At 45.1% G+C, this 27,041-nt stretch overlaps 1 protein-coding gene across 1 annotated transcript in view; it reads left to right on the top strand.

The window, feature by feature from the left end:
- LOC122556526 (uncharacterized) overlaps positions 1-25,721 on the top strand; it is a 58,183-nt gene extending 32,462 nt beyond the window's left edge. Inside the window, exons 5-7 of the mRNA XM_087993873.1 lie at positions 16,455-16,570; positions 23,642-23,808; positions 24,644-25,721. Of these exons, the coding sequence (XP_087849999.1) occupies positions 16,455-16,570; positions 23,642-23,808; positions 24,644-24,711 (351 nt within the window). The 3' untranslated portion in view covers positions 24,712-25,721. The remainder of the gene's footprint in view (positions 1-16,454; positions 16,571-23,641; positions 23,809-24,643) is intronic.
- The last annotated feature ends 1,320 nt before the right edge of the window (positions 25,722-27,041 follow it).

The following is a 27,041-nucleotide window of genomic DNA, read 5'->3' on the forward strand; positions in this document are numbered from 1 at the left end:
GGGTTGATAGATGGCATCTAGATCTATGTGCTTGTTTATGGCGTTGTGGTTGGAGTGCCAGGCCTCTAGGAATTCTCTGGCATGTCTTTGCCTAGCCTGTTCCAGGATAGATGTGTTGTCCCAGTCGAAATGGTGTTTTTTTTCATCCGTGTGTAGGGCTATGAGGGAGAGGGGGTCGTGTCTTTTTGTGGCTAGCTGGTGTTCACGTATCCTGGTGGCTAACTTTCTTCCTGTTTGTCCTACATAGTGTTTGTGGCAGTCCTTGCATGGAATTTTGTAGATGACGTTGGTTTTGTCCATGGGTTGTACTGGGTCTTTTAAGTTTGTTAGTTTTTGTTTGAGAGTGTTGGTGGGTTTGTGTGCTACTAGGATTCCGAGGGGTCTCAGTAGTCTGGCTGTCATTTCTGAAACTTCTTTGATATATGGTAAGGTGGTTAGGGTTTCTGGCTGTGTTTTGTCTGCTTGTCGTGGTTTCCTATCCGCCAACAACTTCTCATGTCTCCTCCTGGCTCTTCTGAGCTCTCTCTTTAGGTCTTTCCTGGCTACCTTGTAACCCTCAAGCGTCCTAACTAAGCCTTCACATCTCATCCAAACATAAGCCTTCTTTTTCCACTTGACCAGAGATTCCACATCCTTCGTAAACCATGGCTCCCACGCTCTACAGCTTCCTCCCTGCCTGACAGGTACTTACTTATCAGGAGCTTTTCCTTAAATAAGCTCCACATTTCTAGTGTGCCCATCCCTGCAGTTTCCTTCCCCATCCTATGCTTCCTAAATCTTGCCTAATCGCATCGTAATTGCCTTTCCCCCAGCTGTAACTCTTGCCCAGTGGTACACACCTATCCCTTTCTATCACTAAAGTAAACATAACAGAATTGTGATCGCTATCTCCAAAGTGCTCACCTACTTCCAAGTCTAACACCTGGCCGGGCTCATTACCCAGTACCAAAGCTAATGTGGCTTCGCCCCTTGTTGGCCTGTCTACATACTGTGTCAGGAAGCCCTCCTGCACACACTGGACAAAAACTGACCCATCTATAGTACTCGTATTATAGTGTTCCCAGTCAATATTTGGAAAGTTGAAGTCCCCCATGACAACTACCCTGTCTCTCTCACTCCTATCCAAAATCATCTTTGCTATCCTTTCCTCTACATCTCTGGAACTATTTGGAGGCCTATAGAAAACTCCCAACAGGGTGACCTCTCCTTTCCTGTTTCTAACCTCAGCCCATTCTACCTCAGTTGACGAGTCACCAAACATCCTTTCTGCAACTGTAATACTGTCCTTGACCAACAATGCCACACCTCCCCCTCTTTTACCATCTTCTCTGTTCTTACTGAAACATCTAAATCCTGGAACCTGCAACCATTCCTGTTCCTGCTCTATCCATGTCTCCGAAATGGCCACAACATCGAAGTCCCAGGTACCAACCCATGCTGCAAGTTCACCAACCTTATTCCGGATGGCGTTGAAGTAGGCACACTTCAAACCAACTTCTTGCTTGCCGGTGTCATCTTGCGTCCCTGAAACTTGATTTCGGACCTCCCTACTCTCAATCTCTTCTATACTCGAACTACAATTTTTGTTCCCATCTCCCTGCTGGATTAGTTTAAACCCACCCCAATAGCCTTAGCGAATATCCCCCCCAGGATATTGGTATCCCTGTGGTTTAGATGAAGACCATCCTGCTTGTAGAGGTCCCACCTACCCCAGAAAGAGCCCCAATTATCCAAGAATCCACAACCCTCCCTCCTGCACCATCTCTATAGTCACATGTTCAACTCCTCTCTCTCCCTATTCCATGCCTCACTAGCACGTGGCACGGGCAACAAACTAGAGACAACAACTCTGTTTGTCCTAGCTCTAAGCTTCCATCCTAGCTCCCTGAATTTCTGCCTTAAATCCCCATCTCTCTTCCTACCTATGTCGTTGGTGCCTATGTGGACCACGACTTGGGGCTGCTCCCTCTCCCCCTTAAGGATCCCAAAAACATGATCAGAGACATCACGAACCCTGGCACCTGGGAGGTAATACACCAACCTTGAGTCTTTCTCGTCCCCACAGAACCTCCTATCTGTCCCCCTAATTATGGAGTCCTAATTATGTACCCCACTGCTTTCCCCTTGTAGGTCCCCCCCCCGCAACAATATCCAAAACGGTATACTTATTGTTGAGGGGAATGGCCACAGGAGATCCCTGCACTGCCTGCCGGTTCCCTTTCCGTCCCTTGACTGTAACCCATCTGCCTTTTTCTTGTACCTTAGGAGTGACTACCTCCCTGTAACTCTTCTCAATAACCCCTTCTGCCTCCCAAATAATCCAAAGTTCATCCAGCTGTAGCTCCAGTTCCCTAACGGGGTTTTCGAGGAGCTGGTTTTGGGTGCACTTCCCGCAGATGTAGTCAACAGGAACACTAGTGGTGACCCTTACCTCACACATTCTGAAGGAGGAACATTCAACTGCCCACTGCAATCATTTGGTGCGTGGAAACATATGAACTAGGATCAGGAAAGGGCCATTTCACCCCTTGAGCTTGCTCCATTTAATATGATTATGGCTGATCTAATCTCAGCCTCAACTCCACTTTCCTACCCACTCTTCATAGCCGTTCAATCCATAACTAATTAAAAACCAGTCTATCCCCCCAAATTTATTCAATGTCCTGATATCCATCACCACACGTTCACAAACCTTTCTCCTCATCTCTGTTTTCAATCTGCTAAAACTGTCCTAAAACTATGACCTCTCATTCTAGATTGTCTCCGATGAGGAAACATCCTTTTTATGTCTACTTTGTCAATCCCCTTTACATCTTGTATACTTTAATTAGATTTCCTCTGATTCTTCTAAACTCCAGAGAATATAAGTGTAAATTGCTCAATGTCTCTTCAGAAGACAAACCCTTCATGTCTGGAGTAGACAGGCAGGAGGCTGGAAAAACACAGAAACTCGGGCAGAATCAGGAGGTGGAAAAGTTGGTTTTCGGGTGTAACCCTTTTTCAGGACTGGGGGTGGGTGTAGGGGGAGCAGGGGGTGGGGGCAGGGTGGTGAGTACTCCGGGTATGGTCTCACGAATGTCTTGTAGAGATTCAGTAACACTTCTCTACTTGTGCATCTATTTCTTTAGTAATAAAGCCAAAATGTATCACTGTTATACCTGCATGCCTGTTTTCTGGAATTAATGCACAAGGATATCCAGATCCCTCTGCGCCAAAGCACTCTAAAGTTTCTCTCCATTTCGATAATAAGTTGCATTTCCATTCCTCTGACCAAATTTGGCCATTGTACTTTCTCAGAGTAAGTGAGGACTGCAGATGCTGGAGGTCAGAGTCGAAAATTGTGGTGCTAGAAAAGCACAGCAGGTCAGACAGCATCCAAGGAGCAGGAGAGTCGATGTTTCTGGCATGAGCCCTTCATCAGGAATTTGGGAGAGTGTGAGGGAGGGCGGGGGAAGATAGGTAGATGCAGGTGGGGGTGATAGTGATAAGTCAGAGGGGAGGGTTGAGCGGACAGGTGGGACAGGTCAAGAGTGCAGTGCCGAGTTGGAGGGTTAGTTCTGGGATGAGGTGAGGGGAGGGCAGATTAGGAAGTCAACATTACTTCTATGTTGTTCAGGGGTCCCAAGATGGAAGTTGAGCTGTTTTTTCTCCAGTCGCTGAGTAGCTTGGATTTGGTGGTGGAGGAGGCCCAGGACTTGCATGTGGGAGGGGGAGTTGAAGTGGTCGGCCACAGGGTGGTGGGGTTGTTTGGTGCATGTGTCACAAGGATGTTCCCTGAAACATTCTGCGAGTTGGCGTCCTGCCTCCCCAGTGTAGAGGAGACCACGTCGAGCGCAATGTATACAGTAAATGAGGTGTTTGGATATGTAGGAAAATCTCTGTTGGATGTGAAAAGATCCTCTGGGGCCTTGGATAGAGGTGAGGGGAGAGGTGTGGACCTTGAAGAAGTTCTCCTCCTCCCTCCACAAGGATCACAATGAGTCCCTCTCTCGCTTCTATTACCCCACTCCCCCACCCACCCCCCAACCCAGGTCATCTCCTTTTGCACTGCACCCCTTCAACCATGTCCTGAAACAGACCCACTACTACAGCCATGTCTCTTCCTAAGTACCTGTCTATGCAACTGACTTATCCCCCGTGGACTCCAGACTATATTCAGACCATTACAATTTGGACCTGACTGGGACAACCACTACCTACAGCAAATCCAAAGTCTCCAAAAACGGATCTTCCTCTGGATCCTCCGCTCCACGCTCGCAACCATGCGCCACCACCTACACTCTCTGTAGAACATAGAACATAGAACAATACAGCGCAGAACAGGCCCTTCGGCCCACGATGTTGTGCCGAACTTCTAACCTAGATTAAGTACCCATCCATGTACCTATCCAAATGCCACTTAAAGGTCGCCAATGATTCCGACTCTACCACTCCCACAGGCAGCGCATTCCATGCCCCCACCACTCTCTGGGTAAAGAACCCACCCCTGACATCTCCCCTATACCTTCCACCCTTCACTTAAATTTATGTCCCCTTGTAACACTCTGTTGTACCCGGGGAAAAAGTTTCTGACTGTCTACTCTATCTATTCCTCTGATCATCTTATAAACCTCTATCAAGTCACCCCTCATCCTTCGCCGTTCCAACGAGAAAAGGCCGAGAACTCTCGACCTATCCTCGTACGACTTCCTCTCCATTCCAGGCAACATCCTGGTAAATCTTCTCTGCACCCTCTCCAAAGCTTCCACATCTTTCCTAAAGTGAGGCGACCAGAACTGCACACAGTACTCCAACTGTGGCCTAACCAAAGTCCTGTACAGCTGCAACATCACTTCACGACTCTTGAATTCAATCCCTCTGCTAATGAACGATAATACTCCATAGGCCTTCTTACAAACTCTATCCACCTGAGTGGCAACCTTCAAAGATCTATGTACATAGACCCCAAGATCCCTCTGTTCCTCCACCTGACTAAGAACCCTACCATTAACCCTGTATTCCGCATTCTTATTTGTTCTTCCAACCTCACACTTGGCAGGGTTGAACTCCATCTGCCACTCCTCAGCCCAGCTCTGCATCATATCTAAGTCCCTCTGCAGCCGACAACAGCCCTCCTCACTGTCCACAACTCCACCTATCTTCGTATCATCTGCAAATTTACTGACCCACCCTTCGACTCCCTCATCTAAGTCATTAATAAAAATTACAAACAGCAGAGGACCCAGAACTGATCCCTGCGGAACTCCACTTGTAACTGGGCTCCAGGCTGAATATTTACCATCTACCACCACTCTCTGCCTTCGACCGGTTAGCCAGTTTTCTATCCAATTGGCTAAATTTCCCTCTATCCCATGCCTCCTGACTTTCCGCATAAGCCTACCATGGGGAACCTTATCAAATGCCTTACTAAAATCCATGTACACTACATCCACTGCTCTACCCTCATCCACATGCTTGGTCACCTCCTCGAAGAATTCAATAAGACTTGTAAGGCAAGACCTACCCTTCACAAATCCGTGCTGGCTGTCCCTAATCAAGCAGTGTCTTTCCAGATACTCATAAATCCTATCCCTCAGTACCCTTTCCATTACTTTGCCTACCACAGAAGTAAGACTAACAGGCCTGTAATTCCCGGGGTTATCCCTATTCCCTTTTTTGAACAGGGGCACAACATTCGCTACTCTCCAGTCCCCTGGTACCACCCCCGTTGCCAGTGAAGACGAGAAGATCATTGCCAACGGTACTGCAATTTCCTCTCTTGCTTCCCACATAATCCTAGGATATATCCCGTCAGGCCCGGGGGACTTGTCTATCCTCAAGTTGTTCAAAATGTCCAACACATCTTCCTTCCTAACAGGTATCTCTTCTAGCTTACCAGTCCATTTCACACTCTCCTCTTCTACAATACGGTCCCTCTCGTTCGTAAATACTGAAGAGAAGTACTTGTTCAAGACCTCTCCTATCTCTTCCGACTCAATACACAGTCTCCCACTACTGTCCTTGATTGGACCTACCCTCGTTCTCGTCATTCTCAGGTTTCTCACATACGCATAAAATGCCTTGGGGTTATCCTTGATCCTATCCGCCAACGATTTTTCATGCCCTCTCTTAGCTCTCCTAATCCCTTTCTTCAGGTCCCTTCTGGCTATCCTGTATCCCTCCACTGCTCTGTCTGAATCCTGTTTCCTCAACCTTATGTAAGCCTCCTTCTTCCTCTTTACCAGACATTCAACCTCTCTCGTCAACCAAGGCTCCCTCACACGACCATTTCTTTTCTGCCTGATAGGTACATACATATCATGGACACGTCGTATCTGCTCTTTGAAAAAGTTCCACCTTTCCACCACATCCTTCCCTGACAGCCTATGCTCCCAATGTATGCTCCTCAAATCCTGCCTTACAGCATTGTATTTTCCCTTCCCCCAATTATAAAATCTACCTTGTTGTGCGCACCTATCTCTCTCCATAACCAAGGTGAAAGTCACAGAATTGTGGTCACCATCACCAAAATGTTCACCCACTAACAAGCCCACCACTTGTCCCGGTTCATTACCGAGTACCAAATCCAATATGGCCTCCCCTCTGGTTGGACAATCTACATACTGCGTTAGAAAAGCTTCCTGGACACACTGCACAAACACCGCCCCATCCAATCTACTTGATCTAAAGAGCTTCCAATCAATATTTGGGAAGTTGAAGTCGCCCATGACTACGACCCTGTGGCTTCTGCACCTTTCCAAAATCTGTTTCCCAATCTGTTTCTCCACATCTCTGCTGCTATTGGGGGGCCTATAGTAAACACCCAACAAGGTGACTGCACCTTTCCTATTTCTGACTTCAGCCCATACTACCTCCAGAGGCAGATCCCCCTCAAACTTCCTTTCTGCAGCCGTTATACCATTTCTAATTAGCAATGCCACCCCCCCCCCCTCCTTTTTTCCCACCCTCCCTAATCTTACTGAAACACCTGTAACCAGAAACCTCCAACAGCCATTCCTGTCCCTCATCTATCCACGTTTCCGTGATGGCCACAACATCGTAGTCCCAGGTACCGATCCACGCCTTAAGTTCACCCACCTTATTTCTGATACTCCTTGCGTTGAAGTATACGCACTTGAGCTCATCTCTGTGTCCGCAAGTAGTCCCTGTCAGTGCTACCTTCTCCACAGCCTCCCTACAGTCTTGGGCATCCTGACACACAGCTAGCTTACTTGCTGGACTACAAGTCCGGATCCCATCCCCCTGCCAAATTAGTTTAAACCCCCCCGAAGAGTGCTAGCAAACCTACCCCCCAGGATATTGGTGCCCTTCTGGTTCAGGTGCAACCCGTCCTGTTTGTAGAGGTCCCACCTTCTCCAGAATGCAGTCCAATTGTCCAAATATCTGAAGCCCTCCCTCCTACACCAGCCTTGCAGCCACGTGTTCAACTGCACTCTCTCCCTATTCTTTGCCTCACTGTCACGTGGCACCGGCAACAACCCAGAGATGACGACTCTGTCTGTCCTAGCTTTTAGCTTCCAGCCTAACTCCTTGAGCTCTTGAATGACCTCCCCACCCCTCTTCCTACCTATGTCGTTGGTGCCAATGTGTACCACGACTTCTGGCTGCACACCCTCCCCCTTAAGGATTCTGAAGACACGGTCTGAGACGTCTCGGACCCTAGCACCCGGGAGGCAACAAACCATCCGTGAGTCTCGCCCATGTCCACAGAACCGCCTGTCCGTCCCTCTAACTAGAGAGTCCCCTATAACTAGTGCTCTCTTCCTCTCCCCCTTTCCCTTCTGAGTCTCAGAGCCACAGACCCCTTCACTGCAGCTTACACCTGCAACGCTGTCCCCCCCAACAGTTTCCAAAGCTGTATACTTATTTTTTAGGGGAACGACCACAGGGGAACCCTGCACTGCCTGCTTCTTCCCCTTCCCACCTCTAACTGTTACCCAGCTACCTCTGTTCTCCGGCGTAACTATGTCCCTGTAGCTTCTATCAATCACCCTCTCAGCCTCTCGAATAATCCTCAGTTCATCCAACTCCAGTTCCAGTTCCCTAACTCGTTCGGTGAGGATCAGGATCTGACTGCATTTCCTGCAGACGAAGTCGGCAGGAGTATCGTTGGTCACCCCTACCTCAAACATCCTGCAGGAGGAACATTCCACTGCCTGCGCTGCCATGACTGTACACTTTCTCCAAAAACAAGAACACTGAGTCAATAACATTGAGTTCTAGAACACACCCACTCAAATACTAATCACTTACCTTCCCGCCCAGCTATGCGCTCCAACCTCACTTCCGCTGCTCCCACTCAAATGACCGTTGGTGATTAAAGGGTGAGTATTTATACTCACAGTTCTCCTTCCCGGCTGCCCCTCTGTTTGCCGTCACTTCCTCTGCTGCTCCCGCTCTTTTTGTGAAGAGAGAAAAAAAAACACCGCTGCCCGCTACAGGTAAGTAATTTTGAAACAAACTGTCTTACCTTAGCTGTAGTCTCCCGGGTTCGCCTTTACTCGGCCGCTGCTCCCACTCAAATGACCGTTGGTGATTAAAGGGTAGTCAGCCTTGCCCCAGTTAGGGCCACACTCTCCCAGACCTGGAAAAGACCTCAGCTGTTCTTCATCCTGAGATGGATCCACACACTCAACAAATGATTTTCCTCTATCGTATCAGACATCAAGGTATGTAAGTAAACCAAACTGTCACGTACTTATCTCCAAACCTGGGATTCCTCGACAACTCCAGACCCTTCACCCGACTTCCAGAACCGGTTGAATGCTATTATCTATGAGGCTGCTACAGCCACCATTACCATTGCAAATGATGACATCACTTCTGCCCCGCAGCTCCATGGACCACGGTCACCACCGAGCATACACCTCCACGATCACCACCACAATTACCATAGAACTACCACCTCCGAGAATGCTGCAGTAATATCTGATACTGACACTTCCACAAAAGGTGCGGACTATGTCATTTCCATCCTCACTGACATCACTCACCAAAACACCGCCAATTACCATACTGCCCCTGCACACGCTGCGAAAAGCACCGCTTCTGCTCCCATGGTTGCCACTGCATGAGACACTTCTACCTCTGTTGACATCACTCACTGTAGCTCTGCCAACCATGTCACCTCCGCAGCTGCAGCCAAGAACACCACTACCAAAGACACCATGAACACGAATGCCACATGGAACGTCTGCCGCAGTTTATGTCAATTCCTCTGGTGATGTCACCCATGACCACACCCTGATCACATGACACCCCCACTCCAGAGACGGTGTACACCCCCACTGCAAACTCCAGCTCTACACCAGGCCCCAGTCCCCAGCCCAGCTGGATTTTTACCATCCCCTGAGAACTTCTCCTCACTAAGAATGAGCGATCACTCCTTAGTAAAGGTCTCACCTTCATCCGATTACACTCCCGGATCAATGGGTCCCATAGGTGTTGTGATATCAAACCTTTCTTTTCACTACCTCTGCCTCCATGCTTACTTTTTCAGTCGTGACTCCCGCCCTTCTTCCACCTCTAACATACTCCATCCACTGGACACCCCATGCTGCTCTGTTATCCCCCCTCGACCTCTTTATCTCCAACTGCTTCCGTGACATTGACCACCTCAACCTGTCCACCGCTCTCAGCCACTGCCCTTCACATTCTCACCTTCGCAAAGCGCAGCCTTCTACTTCCTCCACTCCAACCCCAATCTCATCATTAAAGCAGTGGACAAGGTGGGAGGTGGGGTGGGGGCACAGTGGTAGTTTGGCACAACAACCTCTATATAGCTGAAGCCAGGCACCAACTCAGGGATACCTCCTCCTACTGCCCTCTTGACCACAACCTGACCTCCCATCACCAAACCATTATCTCCCAGACCATCCAAAACCTCATCAGCTCAGGAGATCTCCCATCCACAACTTCCAATCTCATAGTCCTGGACCCCTGCACCACCCAGTACTACCTCTTACCCAAACCTGACTGCCCCAGTCGACCTTTCATCTCCACCTGCTCCTGCCCCACTGAAGTTGGGTGGCGTGGTGGCTCAGTGGTGAGCAGTGCTGCTTCACAGTGCCAGGGACTTCGGTTTGAATCCAGCCTCGAGCAACTGTCTGTGTGGAGTTTGCACATTCTCCCCGTTTCTGCGTCGGTTTCCACCGGGGGCTCCGGTTTCCTCCCACAATCCAAAGATGTGCAGGTTAGGTGAATTGGCCATGCTAAATTGCCCATAGTGTTCAGAGATGTGCCAGTTCAGGGTAAATGTAGAGTAATAGGTTCGGAGAATGGGTCTGGGTGGGCAACTCTTCGCAGGGTTGGTGTGGACATGTTGGGCTGAAAGGCCTGTTTCCACACTGTAGGGATTCTATGACTCTATGATGAAGTATCTCCTCACATCTCGACACCATCCTGTACCCCTTTGGGTACAGGAACTATCCATGTACATTCGGGGCACCACACATGCTTTTCACCTCCTCCATGACTTTTGTTTCCCTGGTCCCCAATGCCCCATCTTCATAGTGGACATCCAGTCCCGATACACGTCCATCCACCATGGCGAATGCCTCCAAACTCTCCGTTTCTTCCTCTCGCACTGACCTAACCGTACCCCTCCCCCAACACACTCATTTGATTGGCAGATCTGGTCTTCACCCTCAACAGCTTCTATTTTGGATCCTCCGACTTCCTTCAGACCACAGGAGTAGCCATGGGCATCAGCATGGGCCCCAGCTTTGCCTACCTCTTTGTCGGCTATGTGGAGCAGTCCATTTTCCCCAGTTACACTGACACCATCCCCTACTTTTTCCTCCGCTACATTGATGACTGTATTGGTGCCACCTCCTGCTCCCTTGAGGAGGTTGAACAGTTCATCAACTTCACTTACACATTCTACCCTGACCTGAAGTTCACCTGGACCATCTCGGACATCTCCCTTCCCTTCCTGGACCTCTCCATGTCCATTTCCGGTGATCGACTCAACATGGATATCAATTTCAGACCCACTGATTCCCAAAGATACCTGGACGTCACCTCCTCCTACCCACCCTCCTGTAAAAATGTGATCCCTTACTCCCAGTTCCTCCACCTCCACTGCATCTACTCCAGGAGCAGCAATTTCACTGTAGGACATCCTAGATGGCCTCCTGTTTCAAGGACCACAATTTCCCCATCCAAGTGATCAATAATGCCCTCCAGCATATCTTCTCCACCTCTACCCTTGAACCCCACCCCCTCCAACCGCAACAAGGATCTCACCTTCCACCCCACTAATCTCTGGACACAGTGCATTAACCTCCGCCATTTCCATCAACTGCAATCAGACCCCATCACCAGAGATATATTTTCCTCCCCACCCCTTTCAGCATTCTGTTGAGACAGTTCCCTCTGTGACTCCCTCGTTAGGTTCATCCCTCCCACCAATCTACCGTCCGCTCCTGGCACCTTCCCTTGCCACCGCAAGAAGTGTCAACCCTACTCCCACATCTCCCCACTTTACATCTATCCAAGACCCCAAAGGATCCTTCCACATCCAGCAGAGAATTTCCTCCACATCCAAACACCTCAACTATTGTGTCCGTTGCTCTCGATGTGGTCTCTTCTACATTGCAAAGACAGGATGCCAACGTGTAGAACTTTTCAGAGAACATCGCAGTGACACGCACTAAGCCACCCCATTGTCTTGTCGCCGACCACTTTAACTCCTCCTCCCTCTCTGCCAAAGGCACGCAAGTCCTGGGCCTCCTCCACCGCCAAATCCAAGCCACTCGACACTGAGAGGAAGAATGCCTCATCTTCCGTCTTGGGACCCTCCAACCACACAGGATCAATGTCGATTTCACCAGTTTCCTCATCTCCCTTCCTCTCACGCCAGATCCAAGCCTCCAATTCTGTACCACCCTCTTGAACTGTCCTACTTGTCCGTCTTCCTTCCCACCTATCCACTCCAACCTATCAACCCCCACCTTCAGCAACCTAGTGCCTTCCTAGCTACTTCTCCCCACCCAGCCCACCCCCTCCCATTTATCTCTCAGCCCCCTTCGCACCTCCCCCCAGCTTCCTGATGAAGAGCTTATGCTTGAAACGCCGACTCTCCTGCTCCTCGGATTAGATTAGATTAGATTTCCTACAGTATGGGCCTAACAAGTCCACACTGACCCTCCGAAGAGTAACCCATCCAGACTCATTTCCCTCTGACTAAAGCACCTAACACTATGGGCAATTTAGCTTTGGCCAATTCACCTAACCTGCACATCTTTGGATGTGTGAGAGGAAACCTATGCAGACATGGGGAAAAGGTGCAAATTCACACCCGAGGTTGGAATCGAACCCGAGGCCCTGGTGCTGTGAGGCATAAATGCTAACCACTGTTCCGCCCCAGGATACTGCCTGACCGGCTGTGCTTTTCCAGCACCACACCTTTTGACACTAATCTCCAGCATCTACAGTCCTCACAATGGAGAGGAATACCCAATAGCATATGCTCTCCAGACTTCAGCCGATGCACAGACCACATCTGCTCAGATAGAGATGGATGGTTTGGCATCATCTTTGATGTGAGAAAGTTCCATTAATACCTTTACAGATGTAAATTTGTTATAGTTCCAGACTACAAGCTCCTGCTAGGGCTACTCAAAGAGGACAAGGCCAAACCTCCTATAGCTTCATACCGGATTCAGTGGTGGGCTCTTTGTTAAGTAGCAAATGCAATGCCTTGAGCCACATCCTGCTGCCAGACACATCATGGGTGTTGCCGCCATGGGAAGAGACCATTCTGGTTTTAAACTTTCTGGACACCCTTCCGGTCACTGCTAACAGTGTCAGACTGTGGATGCCAAAAGATCTGGTCTGGCAAAACTTGGGCGGTAACAGCCTAGTGGTATTATTGCTGGACTGGTAATGTTGTGGGAACCCAGGATTGAATTTGGATTTGAATTGAATTTTAAAAATCAAAATGATTTATCATCTGGTCCACCGATGTCTTATAGGGAAGGAAACTGCCATCCTCGTCTGGTTAGACCTTCATGTAACTGCAGACCCAAAGCAATGTGGTTGACTCTTAACTGCCCTCTGGACAATAAGGGATGGGCAATAAATGCTGTAGAGCCAGTGAAGCCCTTGTCCCATGAATGAATAAAATAAAACTAAAACTGATGGAAATTATGGCGGGAAACAAAAGGGCCATCACAGCCAGAATTGAAAGCATTCTGCACCTGGCAAGACTGGATCACCATAGAGGATGGCATTTTATTATGGGGAGCAAGAATGAATGTCCCAAGCAAAAGTTGCTACTGGATACTGGCAGAACTCCAACAGGGTCATCCAGCAGTGTCCAAAGTGAAGATGTGGGCGACAAGTGATGTCTGGTGGCCAAGATTGGATGCAGACATTGCTGAGTTTATGAGACATTGTCCAGATTGCCAACAAGGACATAAATTACCAGCAGCTCCTCCACATTTATGGGATTGGCCCGGTTAACCTTGTCTCGTTTACACGTCGAATGCGCTGGCCCTTTCATGAGATCAACAATCTTAGTCATTGTGGATGCCCACTCAAAGTAGTTGGACTTGTGTAGAGTTGTCCTTATGTTTATGTTTTTGCTTGACTTGTGTATATCAGTCATCCTCCTTTGTCAGATTATCTTGCTGTTTTAATGAGTTCTTCTAAGGCTCAGAGTTTCAGTGAACAAACACCTCTTTGTGAAAATGGGAGTATTATCACTGTTGTTCCTTGCCTATCGTACGGAGAATTTGGCTCTGAGAACAAATGGTCCCGTGCATAATTTTAATAAGTTTTGTAGCCTTATGAATTTATCCACAGCTATCAGCTCGCAACTGTGCCATTAAACGTTGCTCTGCAAGTTATTTTATTATATTCTTTTAAAAAAAACACTTCCCGCATGTCAAACAGGCCCGAGAAAGTCAAAAAGTATCAGCATCAATTAACTGATAGCCAGAGGTAAAACTGGAGTTAGTGGGAATCAGGTAGAAACCTCTGCTGTTTGGAATCATACCTGGGACATAGGAAAGTACTTGTGGTTGTTGGAGGTTCGTAACCTTGGCTCCAAGGCTGCAGGAGTTACTCAGGGTAGTGTCCAAGGCCCAACCATCTTCAGCTGCTTCAGTAATGACCTTTTCTCCATGATCCCATCAGAAGTAAGATGTTTGCTAATGACTGTACAATGCACCATTTGTGACTCCTCAGATTCTGAAATAAAACAAAGAACCGTGAATGCTGAAAATCTGAAATAAAGCAATTGCTGTCTAAACTCAGCAGGTCAGGCCGCATCTGTGGAAAGAAAGCAGAATTACTGTTTCAAGTCCATTGATGCTTGTCGGACTGGAGGCCTGTGACTAGTTGAGTCCCTCAGTGATTGTTGCTGGGCCCAGTGCTATTTGTTATCTATGATTTGGATGAGAATGTACAAGGTTTGGTAAGTAAGTTTGCAGATGACACTAGAATAGGAAGTATCATGGACAGTGAGGACGGTTATCAGAAATTGCAGCAGCTGGGGAAGTGGGCCAAGAAAGGGCAAATGGAGTTTAAGATAGATAAGTGTGAGGTCTTGCATTTTGGAAAGTCAAATCAAGGTCGTAGTTTCATGGTGAATAGTAGGGCCTTAAAGAGTGTAGTGGAATAGAGGGACCTTGGAGTTCAGGTGCACGATTCTCTGAAAGTGGAGTCATATGTAAACTGGCAGTGAAGAAGGCTTTTGGCACACTGGCCTTCATCAGTCAAGGCATTGAGTATAGAATTGGGAAGTTATGTTGCATTTATACAGGACGTTGGTGAGGCCACACTTGGAGTATTGTGTTAAGTTTTGGTCACCTTGTTCGAGGAAGGATGTTATTAAACTGGAAAGAGTATAGAAGAAATGTACAAGGATGTTGCCTGGACTCAATGTTCTGAGTTATAGGAATAGGTTGGACAAGCCACGATTTTGTTTTTTCTTTTTTGAGCATAGGACACTGAGGAGGATTTTGTATAAGTGTATAAAATCATCCGAGGCATGATTGCACTAAGATGAATGCACTTAGTCTTTTCCCCAGGGTTGGGGAATCAAGGACTAGAGGGCATTAGCTGAAGGTTAGAGGGGAAAGAATAAAAGGGAACCTTAGGGACAATGTTTTTACATAGAGAATGGTATGCATTTGGAATGAGTTGCTGGTAGAAGTGGTTGAGGTGATTACATTAACAACATTTCTTAAAAGGCATTTTGAAAATTACATGGAGAGGGAAGGTTCAGAAAGATATGGGCCAAGTGCAAGGAAATGGGGTTAGCATTGTTAAGAAGTTGAAGGTGTATAATTAACTTCTAAGAGAGAGAGAATGCTGTTCTGAACTGAGAGATTACAGCACCTGTATATATGACTAGATGGCAGTCCTAGAATGTACTGGAAGATTGAAAAAATGTAACATTTGGCTGTGAAATGGATAACTGAGTTGGTTGCTGTTTTGACAGCAATTCAAATTTAACCTATCAGTTTAAATTTTGCTCCAGGATACTGAAATTCAATTGGGTTTTAATTTATTGTTTTGCCAACATTGAACCAATGAGACAATCAGATGTTGAGGGGATATAAAATGTGGACCATTTGAAAATTGGTCAGACAGTACAACAATCATCAAGACAGAAATACCTGGAGATCTAACAGCTTGCTCTCCAAAAAATTTGGAAACACTCTGTATCAAAACGGTACCTTTTCATATGAAACATATTCACAGTTAAATGAAAGAAGACGACCCAGGGAGACCTTCAGCTGGAATAAGAACGACCCAGAAGACGACAATGGCTGTGTGGTTTTGAAATTAAGTTGATGTAATTTTATTAAGTGTATTGTTAGAACAGTGTATTGTTATAGCTTGGAGGCAGTTAATAAGCAGTTAAGAGAAAGGAGGGCTTAGAGTTGTTTAATGTTCACTTTCAGAGTGAAACAATAAATTGACGTTATTTTCTGCTGTACTGTAAAGAGGAATTATGCGATTGGACTGACAGTCAATATAAAGAGATGTCTCAAAGTCCTTTATGACCAAAATAAATTAGTAAAAGGATGGTGGAAGGAGGAGTAGGACTGATTAGGCACCAAAAGTGGGATTTACATCTTGGGCTGAGGCCACGGCTGAAGTGTTAAATGAGAACTTTGAATTTGTGCTTACCAAAGCGGAAGAAATAATACCCAGGCAATGGTGACATAAGGAACTCAGTACCTGGGAGTGTTCAAAATTAGTAGGACAGAAGTGTTGGATAGACTGTTGGTAATTAACATTGTCCTTAACTTAGTTAGATCTCAACCTGGTTTTTATAAAAATAAAGATATAATACCTAGCATGTATATTTTTGATAGATGTAACTGTGCAGTTTTGGTGTCAACTAGATTAAAAGAGTAAATCATGGCCTGCTGACATATTGATCTAATACTGCATTTGTTTCATGCCACTCATTGTCTGTTATCATCTGATTACAGTTGGATCAAGAAAAGGATTGTCTCAAAGGGAAATGTATGCGCAAGATCATATTCAACAAAGGCAATATTCCGGTTCTAGAACTACTGACCATTGCAGACTTCTTTCAAAAATTCGGGTAAGAAGCAGAGAGATAGTAGGGACATAGGAATAGGAGTTAGCCATTTAATACCTCAAGTTGATTTTACTATTCATTGAGATCATGTGTAATAGAGAAAACTTTAACCCTATATCAACTGCAATAGGACTTTTGAGAAGATTATCTTCTAAAAATGTAAATTACTAACAATGACTCTCTTTTGCACAGTCAACCTTGAACTGTAATCCTTGGAAACATATCAAACCCATGACCTGCACCACCAAGAAGGAAAAGGCAGAACGTACACAGGAACACCACAATTGCTCCACTCACACCATCTTGACTTGAATTATATAGATATTCCTTCACTGTTTAAAAAAAGGACTGTTAAAATCCTGGAAATCCCTCCTATTGAAATCAGTTCATGACAGGTGACCTTTTGGTCACTTTATAGTCTTATTAAGGGGATTAAAGGATAGAAAAGGAAGGTAGCAGAATGGGGTTGGGAAAGATATTAACCATGATAAATGACAGAGCAGATTTGATGGGCCAAATGGTCTAATTCTGCTCCAGCCTCTGGTGACTGTGTGGAGTTTGCACATTCTCTTTGTGTCTCTGTGAGTTTCCTCTGGGTGCTTTGGTTTATTCCTACATTCCAAAGATGTACAGTTTAGGTGGATAGGCCATGTTCAATTGCCCATAATATCCAGGATGTGCAGGCTCGGTGAATCAGCCATGGGAAACGCAGGGATATAGGGGTGGGAGGTGGATGTGGGTGGGATGCTCGCAGAGGGTTGGTATGGACTCAGTGGGCCAAATTGCCTGCTTCCACACTGTAGTGATTCTGTGATTCTATGTATCTTATACAGTTATAAAGACATATACAGCTGAAAATGTGTTGCTGGAAAAGCGCAGCAGGTCAGGCAGCATCCAGGGAACAGGAGAATCGATGTTTCAGGCATAAGCCCTTCTTCAGGAATTTTCAGTTCTGATCTCCAGCATCTGCAGACCTCACTTTCTCCTATAAAGACATATAGCATGGGTTGGACTGTTTGCCGAACATAATCTCAAAATAAGTTAGTTCCACTTGCCTGTTCCTGGCCCAGATCCCTCCAAACTTTTCCTATTCATGTAATTATCCAAAGATCTTTTAAGTTGTAATTGTACACACATCCACCACTCCTTCAGGAGGCTCATTCCACATGCAAATCAAAACCTGTCCTTCATGTCTTTTCAAAATCTCTCTCCTCTCACCTTAAAAATATTGTAGTCTTGAAATCTCCCATCCTAGGGAAAAAAACAACTACTATTAACTCTATCTTTCAGATCACCTCTCAACTTCCTACATTCCAGTGAAAAATGTCCCAGCCTACCCTGCCTTTCTTTATAATTCAAACCTTCCATACCCAGCAAGGGCAATTCGAGATCTGCAATAAATGCTGGCGAGCAAACAATTCCTCCTAAGCCAATATAATCTTTGTAAAGTGTGATGCATCAGAAATAAACACACTGCTCCAGCTGGGTCTAACTAGGGCTACATTAGCTGCTACATAACTTCAAAATTGCTGTATTCTAAGAAAATACATTGACAAAAGGTACATTTTGTCTTGCTTTTGTTAGGACAATATGTAAGAAATGCCAAAATAAAGTGAAAAATCCGTCAAAACTGTATGAGAGGAAAGTACCAGTTTGTTCGCATGTTGGCTTTGGTGAAAGTGTTGACATACAGAATACACTAATAATAACAGACAGTTAACTTGAAACAAAGCAGATTGACTTTGATTCGGCGTGGCATTGCCATGAGAAATGAATCAGAAACTGGCTATCACCTATTTTGTTCCACTGAAACAGATGCAAGTGAACATGTTCTTTCTGTCTGCAAAGAATAAGGCCTTGAATATTAATACATCAAGGTTTCAATACAAGTGAGAATGTCATATTCGGAGTCTGACTGGCAATCTTAAATTGCTTCACAGCACAACACAATGTTCAACATGAGATGTGATTCTGCAATTTCACGATACTTACTCATGAGGATGTGAAGAACTATGTAGACAACCAATTTGTGATTGTCTGTTGGTGGCTCACAGTTTGGTGTACACAGCTCACGATCTTATTACAGTCTTGATACAAATATTAACAAGAGCAGAACTTCAGAGGTGAGGAGACTGTGACTTCCTGTACCATTCAGGCTGTGTTTGACCACAAGAAACTCTAGCAAAATTGAAGTCAGTGGGAATTTGGGGTGAACTCTCTGTTTGCAGTTATATCTAGCACAGAGATGTGTAGCTTTTGATCAAATTATAAACTTAAAACCTCCCCCCAGTCACCCCCAACTTTGATTTGTTTTGTTTTGATTTGATTTGTTTGATTTATTGTGGTCACATGTACCTAAGTACATTTAGAACATAGAACATAGAACAGTACAGCACAGAACAGGCCCTTCAGCCCACGATGTTGTGCCGACCACTGATCCTCATGTATGCACCCTCAAATTTCTGTGACCATATGCATATCCAGGAGTCTCTTAAATGTCCCCAATGACCCTGCCTCCACAACTGCTGCTGGCAACGCATTCCATGCTCTCACAACTCTCTGTGTAAAGAACCCGCCTCTGACATCCCCTCTATACTTTCCTCCAACCAGCTTAAAACTATGACCCCTCGTGTTAGTCATTTCTGCCCTGGGAAATAGTCTCTGGCTATCAACTCTATCTATGCCTCTCATTATCTTGTATACCTCAATTAGGTCCCCTCTTTGCCTCCTTTTCTCCAATGAAAATAGTCCGAGCTCAATCAATCTCTCCTCATAAGATAAGCCCTCCAGTCCAGGCAGCATCCTGGTAAACCTCCTCTGAACCCGCTCCAAAGCATTCACATCTTTCTTATAATAGGGCGACCAGAACTGGACGCAGTATTCCAAGTGCGGTCTAACCAAAGTTTTATAGAGCTGCAACAAGATCTCACGACTCTTAAACTCAATCCCCCTGTTAATGAAAGCCAAAACACCATATGCTTTCTTAACAATCCTGTCCACTTGGGTGGCCATTTTAAGGGATCCATGTACCTGCACACCAAGATCCCTCTGTTCCTCCACACTGCCAAGAATCCTATCCTTAATCCTGTACTCAGCTTTCAAATTCGACCTTCCAAAATGCATCACCTCGCATTTATCCAGGTTGAACTCCATCTGCCACCTCTCAGCCCATCTCTGCATCCTGTCAATGTCCTGCTGCAGCCTACAACAGCCCTCTATACTGTCAACGACACCTCCAACCTTTGTGTCATCTGCAAACTTGCTGACCCATCCTTCAATCCCCTCATCCAAGTCATTAATAAAAATTACAAACAATAGAGGCCCAAGGACAGAGCCCTGTGGAACACACTCACCACAGACTTCCAGGCAGAATATTTTCCTTCTACTACCACTCGCTGTCTTCTGTTGGCCAGCCAATTCTGTATCCAGACAGCTATGTTCCCCTGAATCCCATTTCTCCTGACCTTCTGAATGAGCCTACCATGGGGAACCTTATCAAATGCCTTGCTGAAGTCCATATACACCACATCCACAGCTCGACAGTCATCAACCTTTCTAGTCACATCCTCAAAGAACTTGATAAGGTTTATGAGGCATGACCTGCCCCTCACAAAGCCGTGTTGACTGCATTTAATCAAGCCATGCTCTTCCAGATGGTCATAAATCCTATCCCTCAGAATCCTTTCTAACATCTTGCAGACAACAGACGTGAGACTTAATAGTCTGTAATTGCCGGGGATTTCCCTATTTCCTTTCTTGAAGAGAGGAATTACATTTGCCTCTCTCCAGTCCTCAGGTACAACTCCAGTGGAGAGCGAGGATGCAAAGATCTTCTCAAGTGGCGAAGCAATCGCATTTCTCGTTTCTCAAAGCAGCCGAGGACAAATCTGGTCCGGGCCTGGCGACTTGTCAATCTTAATGTTTGACAAAATTTTCAGCACATCAGCTTCCTCTATCTCTATCCATTTTAGCATGCACACCTGCTCTTCAAAGGTTTTATTCACTACAAAGTTTATTTCTTTTGTCAAGACCGAAGCAAAATACTCATTTAGGGCTTCCCCTACCTCCTCAGACTCCACACACTAGTTCCCTATGCTATCCCTGATCGGGCCTACACTTTCTTTGACCATTCTCTTATTCCTCATTTAAGTGTAAAATGCCTTTGTGTTCTCCCTAATCCGTTCTGCCAAGCCTTTCTCGTGCCCCCTCGTGGCTCTCCTCAGACCATTTTTAAGCTCCTTCCTCGCCTGCCTGTAATCCTGTAGAACTGAGCTTGACCCGAGCTTCCTCCACCTTATGTAAGCTACTTTCTTCCTTTTGACGAGAAGCTCCACCGCTCTGGTCATCCAAGGTTCCTTTATCTTACCACTTCTTGCCTGTCTCAGAGGGACATATTTATTCATCACTTGCAACAACTGTTCCTTAAACAGTCTCCATATGTCTATAGTGCCTTTACCATGGAACAATTGCTCCCAATCCATGTTTCCTAATTCATGTCTAATCGCATCATAGTTTCCTCTTCCCCAATTAAATATCCTCCCATTTTGCCTAATCCTCTCCTTCTCCATAGCTATGTAGAATGTGAGGCAGTTGTGGTCACTGTATTCCGCATTCTTATTTGTGAAGACAGTGAAGACGAAAAGATCATTGCCAACGGCTCTGCAATTTCCTCTCTTGCTTCCCACATAATCCTAGGATATACCCGTCAGGCCTGGGGGACTTGTCTATCCTCAAGTTGTTCAAAATGCCCAACACATCTTCCTTCCTAACAAGTATCTCTTCTAGCTTACCAGTCCGTTTCACACTCTCCTCTTCAACAATACGGTCCCTCTCGTTTGTAAATACTGAAGAAAAGTACTCATTCAAGACCTCTCCTATCTCTTCCGACTCAATACACAGTCTCCCACTACTGTCCTTGATCGGACCAACCCTTGTTCTTGTCATTCTCATGTTTCTCACATACGCATAAAATGCCTTGGGGTTATCCTTGATCCTATCCGCCAAAGATTTTTCATGCCCTCTCTTAGCCCTCCTAATCCCTTTCTTCAGCTCCCTCCTGGCTATCCTGTATCCCTCCAAAGCTCTGTCTGAACCTTGTTTCCTCAACCTTATGTAAGCCTCCTTCTTCCTCTTTACAAGACATTCAACCTCCCACGTCAACCAAGATTCCCTCACACGACCATTTCTTTCCTGCCTGACAGTTACATACATATCAAGGACACGTCGTATCTGTTCCTTGAAAAAGTTCCACATTTCCATGACATCCTTCCCTGACAGCCTATGCTCCCAACTTATGCTACTTAGATCCTGTCTTACAGCATTGTATTTACCCTTCCCCCAATTGTAAAACCTACCCTGTTGCATGCACCTATCTCTCTCCATAACCAAGGTGAAAGTCACAGAATTGTGGTCACCATCACCAAAATGTTCACCCACTAACAAGCCCATCACTTGTCCTGTTTCGTTACCAAGTACCAAATCCAATATGGCCTCCCCTCTGGTCGGACAGTCTACATACTGAGTTAGAAAAGCTTCCTGGACACACTGCACAAACACCGGCCCATCCAATCTACTTGATCTAAAGAGCTTCCAATCAATATTTGGGAAGTTGAAATTGCCCATGACTACTACCCTGTGGCTTCTGCACCTTTCCAAAATCTGTTTCCCAATCTGTTTCGCCACATCTCTGCTGCTACTGGGGGGCCTATAGTAAACACCCAACAAGGTGACTGCACCTTTCCTATTTCTGACTTCAGCCCATACTACCTCCAAAGGGAGATCCCCCTCGAACTGCTTTTCTGCAGCTGTTATACCATTTCTAATTAGCAACGCCACCCCCCTCCTTTTTACCACCCTCCCTAATCTTACTGAAACATCTGTAACATGTCAGCAAAACAAAAGACTTGATTATTGACTTCAGAATGAAAAGAGGACTACACACACCTGTCTACATCAACAGAGCAGAGGTTGAGAGGGTTGACAGTGTCAGGTTCCTCTGAGTTATGGTAACTTGTAGATGGCATTTGTTCGGAATTTGGCTACACAGTTATGAGTATACAGGGAATACAGTAGGGGGCTGAGAACACATTCTTGCTGCCTCCCGTATTGAGGGTTATCTTGGAAGTAGTGCAGTCGTCTACATTCACTGATTACAGTCTATGGGTCAGGAAATTGAGGATCCAGTTGCTGGGGGGGGGGGGGGGGGGGGCGGGGTTCGGAGCTGCGACCTAGGTCTTGGAGCTTTGAGATCAGCCTGGAGGGGATTATGGTGTTGAAGGCAGAGCTGTAGTGGATGTTTAGGGATCTGATATAGGTGTCCTTGTTGTCCGGATGTTCTAGAGACTAGTGCAGGTCTGGGGACATGGCATCTGCTGTGGACCTGTTACATCGGTAAACAAATTATCGGGGATTGAGGCAGGCAGGAAGGGTCAAGCTGATGTGAGCCATGATCAGCCTGCTGAAGCAGTTCATGATTGTGGAGGTCAGAGCCACACGGTGGTAATTATTAAGACATGTTGCATGTGCTTTCTTTAGTACCAGGGTGATGGTGGTACTGTGATAGTGTGGAATCAGTCAAGCAAGTATTGATATTCTGAGGCTTACATTAAACAGCATGCCATGAAATTGATGCACTGATTTTCTTCCAATTATAGAGCTTTATTTTTCAAAACTTTTTGAATTAGGGATTTAAACGATTTTACAGCACATAGTTGTGCTTAATACATTTGTACACACATTAATGTGTCTTTTGGAAATGTTAAAAATAGGCCTGACTTCTCTTATGAGGCATTTTACCTTTCCCAAAGAGGAACTCCCTTCCCAGTGATGTGGGTTTCTCTACATTACAAGTGCAGCAGCAGTTCAAGATGGCAGTTCAAGACCACATTTACAAGGGAAATTAGGATTGGGTGTGAAATAAACAAATAAAAAGTATCTTCCTGCATAATGACTGTTTAAACAAAATACGTTAAGATGATTAATACCAATTGTGGCCTAATTAAAAGTTGTGAGGGAGATTTGGTAGAAGCTGGGGGCAAAAAAAAAGTTCACTCATAAATGAATTGTTATCGACAGGGAGTCTTTGCCCATGATCTACAATGGAATGTACATCTATGGCACTCAGCAAGAATTGTTTATCAAAATAAATAAAGGATTGACGGTCCTCTGGAATGGGAAAGGAACAGTTATTGTTTCTATGAAGAAGCCAATTGATGTCACTGGACTTTGCAGTCATTCTGGCGGTAAGGAATGGTTCATGAAATGTTTGATATTATTAGAATGACACCTGGATTAAGGGTTGACTTATGCTAAAAGTCTGAGTACATTTGGTTTATGATCTATGATGATGACAAGTGTTGGAATAGCATGGCTAAGTTTAACCTGCAGACGATCACCACCAGCATCATATTGTGTGACCTATTTGGACTCTTGATCACCATATGTAGATTTGTTGCCACCATTTATCTTTGGAACCTTCAGGACTTGCTTGGTCTAGTGTGGTAAAACAAATGGCAGTAAAAAGGCTAGGCTGTTATCTTGAACACACTGTAGTTTATAGTAAGGTAACAATCATGTACAAGACATTATTACATAAGGAGAACTTGTTGCTTGGTCTGTCTCCCTTGAGATCCAGAGCTGTTGTGCCTTTTTTCATTAAAATCTTTATAGCTTCATCAGGTTGGGTGCAGCTTAATGTAATCCTTAGCATTAACTCTTTCAGATCCATTACCTTAGAAAGTAATAAATTTAAGACATGATCTGATTAAGATGCTAATAAAAAATTAACGATTTTGATTCTATGATACCTTCAGGTTTGGAAAACCTACCAAGTATGCTTTCCTGCAGTTAAATGTAGACCATATTTGAGTGATGATTGGAAACCACCATAAAGTGTTAATAATATTTGTGTTTGCCAATTAAATGAAGCAGTACTTGTGTTTTGGATAATTTGGATTTAGAAAGGAACACATTGACAAAAGAGCCTATTGAATTTTCTGTTTTCTAATTTTGTGAATGGGAAATTCGAGTTGATCTCTTAAATCTATATGATTGTATTCATGATTTTATTCTTTATAGTTTCACAGGATGTGGTATCGCTCGAAAGTCCAGCATTTGTTGCCCACCCCTTATTGCCCTTGAACTGAGTGCATTGCTCAATAATTTCAGAGGGCAGTTAAAAGTTAAGCAAAATGCCAGTGGGTCTGGACTCACATGTAGGCCAGACTGGGTAAGGATGACAAATTTCCTTCCCTAAAAGATATTAGTAACCCAGATGGACCAATATCTCTCAGAGCAATGGCCTGAAGCTGTAGATTGCTAGTCTTGTGACATTTCTACCTTTTTTCCTGTACTCTGAGCCCAGAGAATCAAATATTCAAATGAGAGACCAGGAAAATCAGCTGCCCAAGGCCCCAGAGGAGCCTTCCACATCCATCAAAGTTTCACCTGCACCTCCATTATTTATTGTACCCGTTGCTCCTGATGCGGTCTTCTCTACATTGGGGAGACAGGACGCCTACTCGCAGAGTGCTTCAGAGAACATCTCCAGGACACCCATACCAATCAACCCCACTGCTCCATGATGGAACACTTTAACTCCCCCTCCCACTCTGCTGAGGACATGCAGGTCCTGAGTCTCCTCCATTGCCACCCCCTTACCACTGGCGCCTGGAGGAAGAATGCCTCACCTTCTGCCTTGGAACCCTCCAATCCCATGGCATCAATGTGAATTTCACCACAAGTTGCCATTCTGAAAATATCCCCTGACCCTAATTCTCTATTTTCTATTCATTAACTAATTCTCTATCCCTGCTAATATACTACCTTGAATACCACCGACTCTTACTAAGTAGCCTAATGTCTGGAACCATATCAAAAGCCTTCTGAAAATCCAAATACCATATATACTCATGTATAGGTCAATCTCATGTATACATCGACCCCTTATTTTTGCCAAAAATTTTGTATTATCCATATATCTTGTGTATAAGTCAACCCTACTATATCGCATTAAATCGTGTTCATTCATACCGATAACTTTATTCATCGTTCTTTTTTTACTATATCACATCTCTATTCATTCATTCATGACTCTTAACTCTTTGCACTTGGTTTACTACAGCACATTTTGATTAATTAATTAATTCAGACCGGTAATAAGTCTATCGGTACATATTGCACTTTGTTCACTATAGTTAATGTTGTTAAAAAGTTAATAATTTTAATTGTGCCATTATATCTGAATAAAAGTGAGATGTATTAGCTACATACTGGCATATCTTTAACTTTTTTTACAACGTTCCCTTCTCATCTTAAAAAATATGGCCCCCAGTTTTGAACTGCCGCACCTGAGGGAAAAGACCTTTGTCATTCACCGTATTTGTGTTAATTATGATTTCATAAAATCCAATAAGGTTAACCCTCAACTTCCTAAGCTCTAGTGGAAAAGATCCCAGTCTTTTCAATCTATTTTTATATCTCAAACCCTCCATTCCTGGCAACATCCTGATAAATCTTTTCTGAATGCTCTCCAGTTTAATAATATCTTTGAAGATGTAACTCGTAGAATTAGTGAGGGGAGTCAGTCGATGTTATTGATTTGGATCCTCAGAAGTCTTTTGACAAACTTAAACTCCAAAGGTTTGCATGTAAATTAAAGCACATGGGATTTGGAGATAATGTCTTGAAATTAATAGAATAGGACAAAGAACAAAAAAACAAAGAAAATTACAGCACGGGAACAGGCCTTTCGGCCGTCCAAGCCTGCGCCAAACCAGATCCTCTATCTAAACCTGTTGCCTATTTTCTAAGGATCTGTATCCCTCTGCTCTCTGCCCATTCATGTATCTGTCTAGAGACATCTTAAATGATCCTATTGTGCCCGCTTCTAACACCTCCGCTGGCAACACATTCCAGGCACCCACCACCCACTGTGTAAAGAACTTTCCATGCATATCTCCCTTAAACGTTTCCCTTCTCACCTTGAACTTGTGACCCCTAGTAACTGAGTCCCCCACTCTGGGGAAAAAGCTTCTTCTATCCACCCTGTGTATACCTCTCATAATTTTGTAGACCTTAATCAAGTCCCCCCCTCAATCTGCGTCTTTCTAATGAAAATACTCCTAATCTACTCAACCTCTCTTCATAGCTAGTGCCTTCCATAACAGGCAATATCCTGGTAAACCTCCTCTGCACCCTCTCCAAAACATCCACATACTTTTGGTAATGCGATGACCAGAACGGTATGCAATATTCCAAATGTGGCCGAACGAGAGTTCAATACAACTGTCAGGTGACCTGACAACTCTCGTACTCAATACCCTGTCCGATGAAGGAAAACATGCCATATGCCTTCTTGACCACTCCATTGACCTGCGTTGCCACCTTCAGGGTACAATGGATCCAAACATCCAAATCTCTCTGTACATCAATTTTCCCCAAGAATTTCCCATTTACCATAGAGGTTGTTCTTTAA

This window comes from Chiloscyllium plagiosum, unplaced genomic scaffold (assembly GCF_037043375.1).
Source record: "Chiloscyllium plagiosum isolate Xiang-an unplaced genomic scaffold, Cpla_swu_hap1 HiC_scaffold_2, whole genome shotgun sequence".
NCBI classification, from domain to species: domain Eukaryota; kingdom Metazoa; phylum Chordata; class Chondrichthyes; order Orectolobiformes; family Hemiscylliidae; genus Chiloscyllium; species Chiloscyllium plagiosum.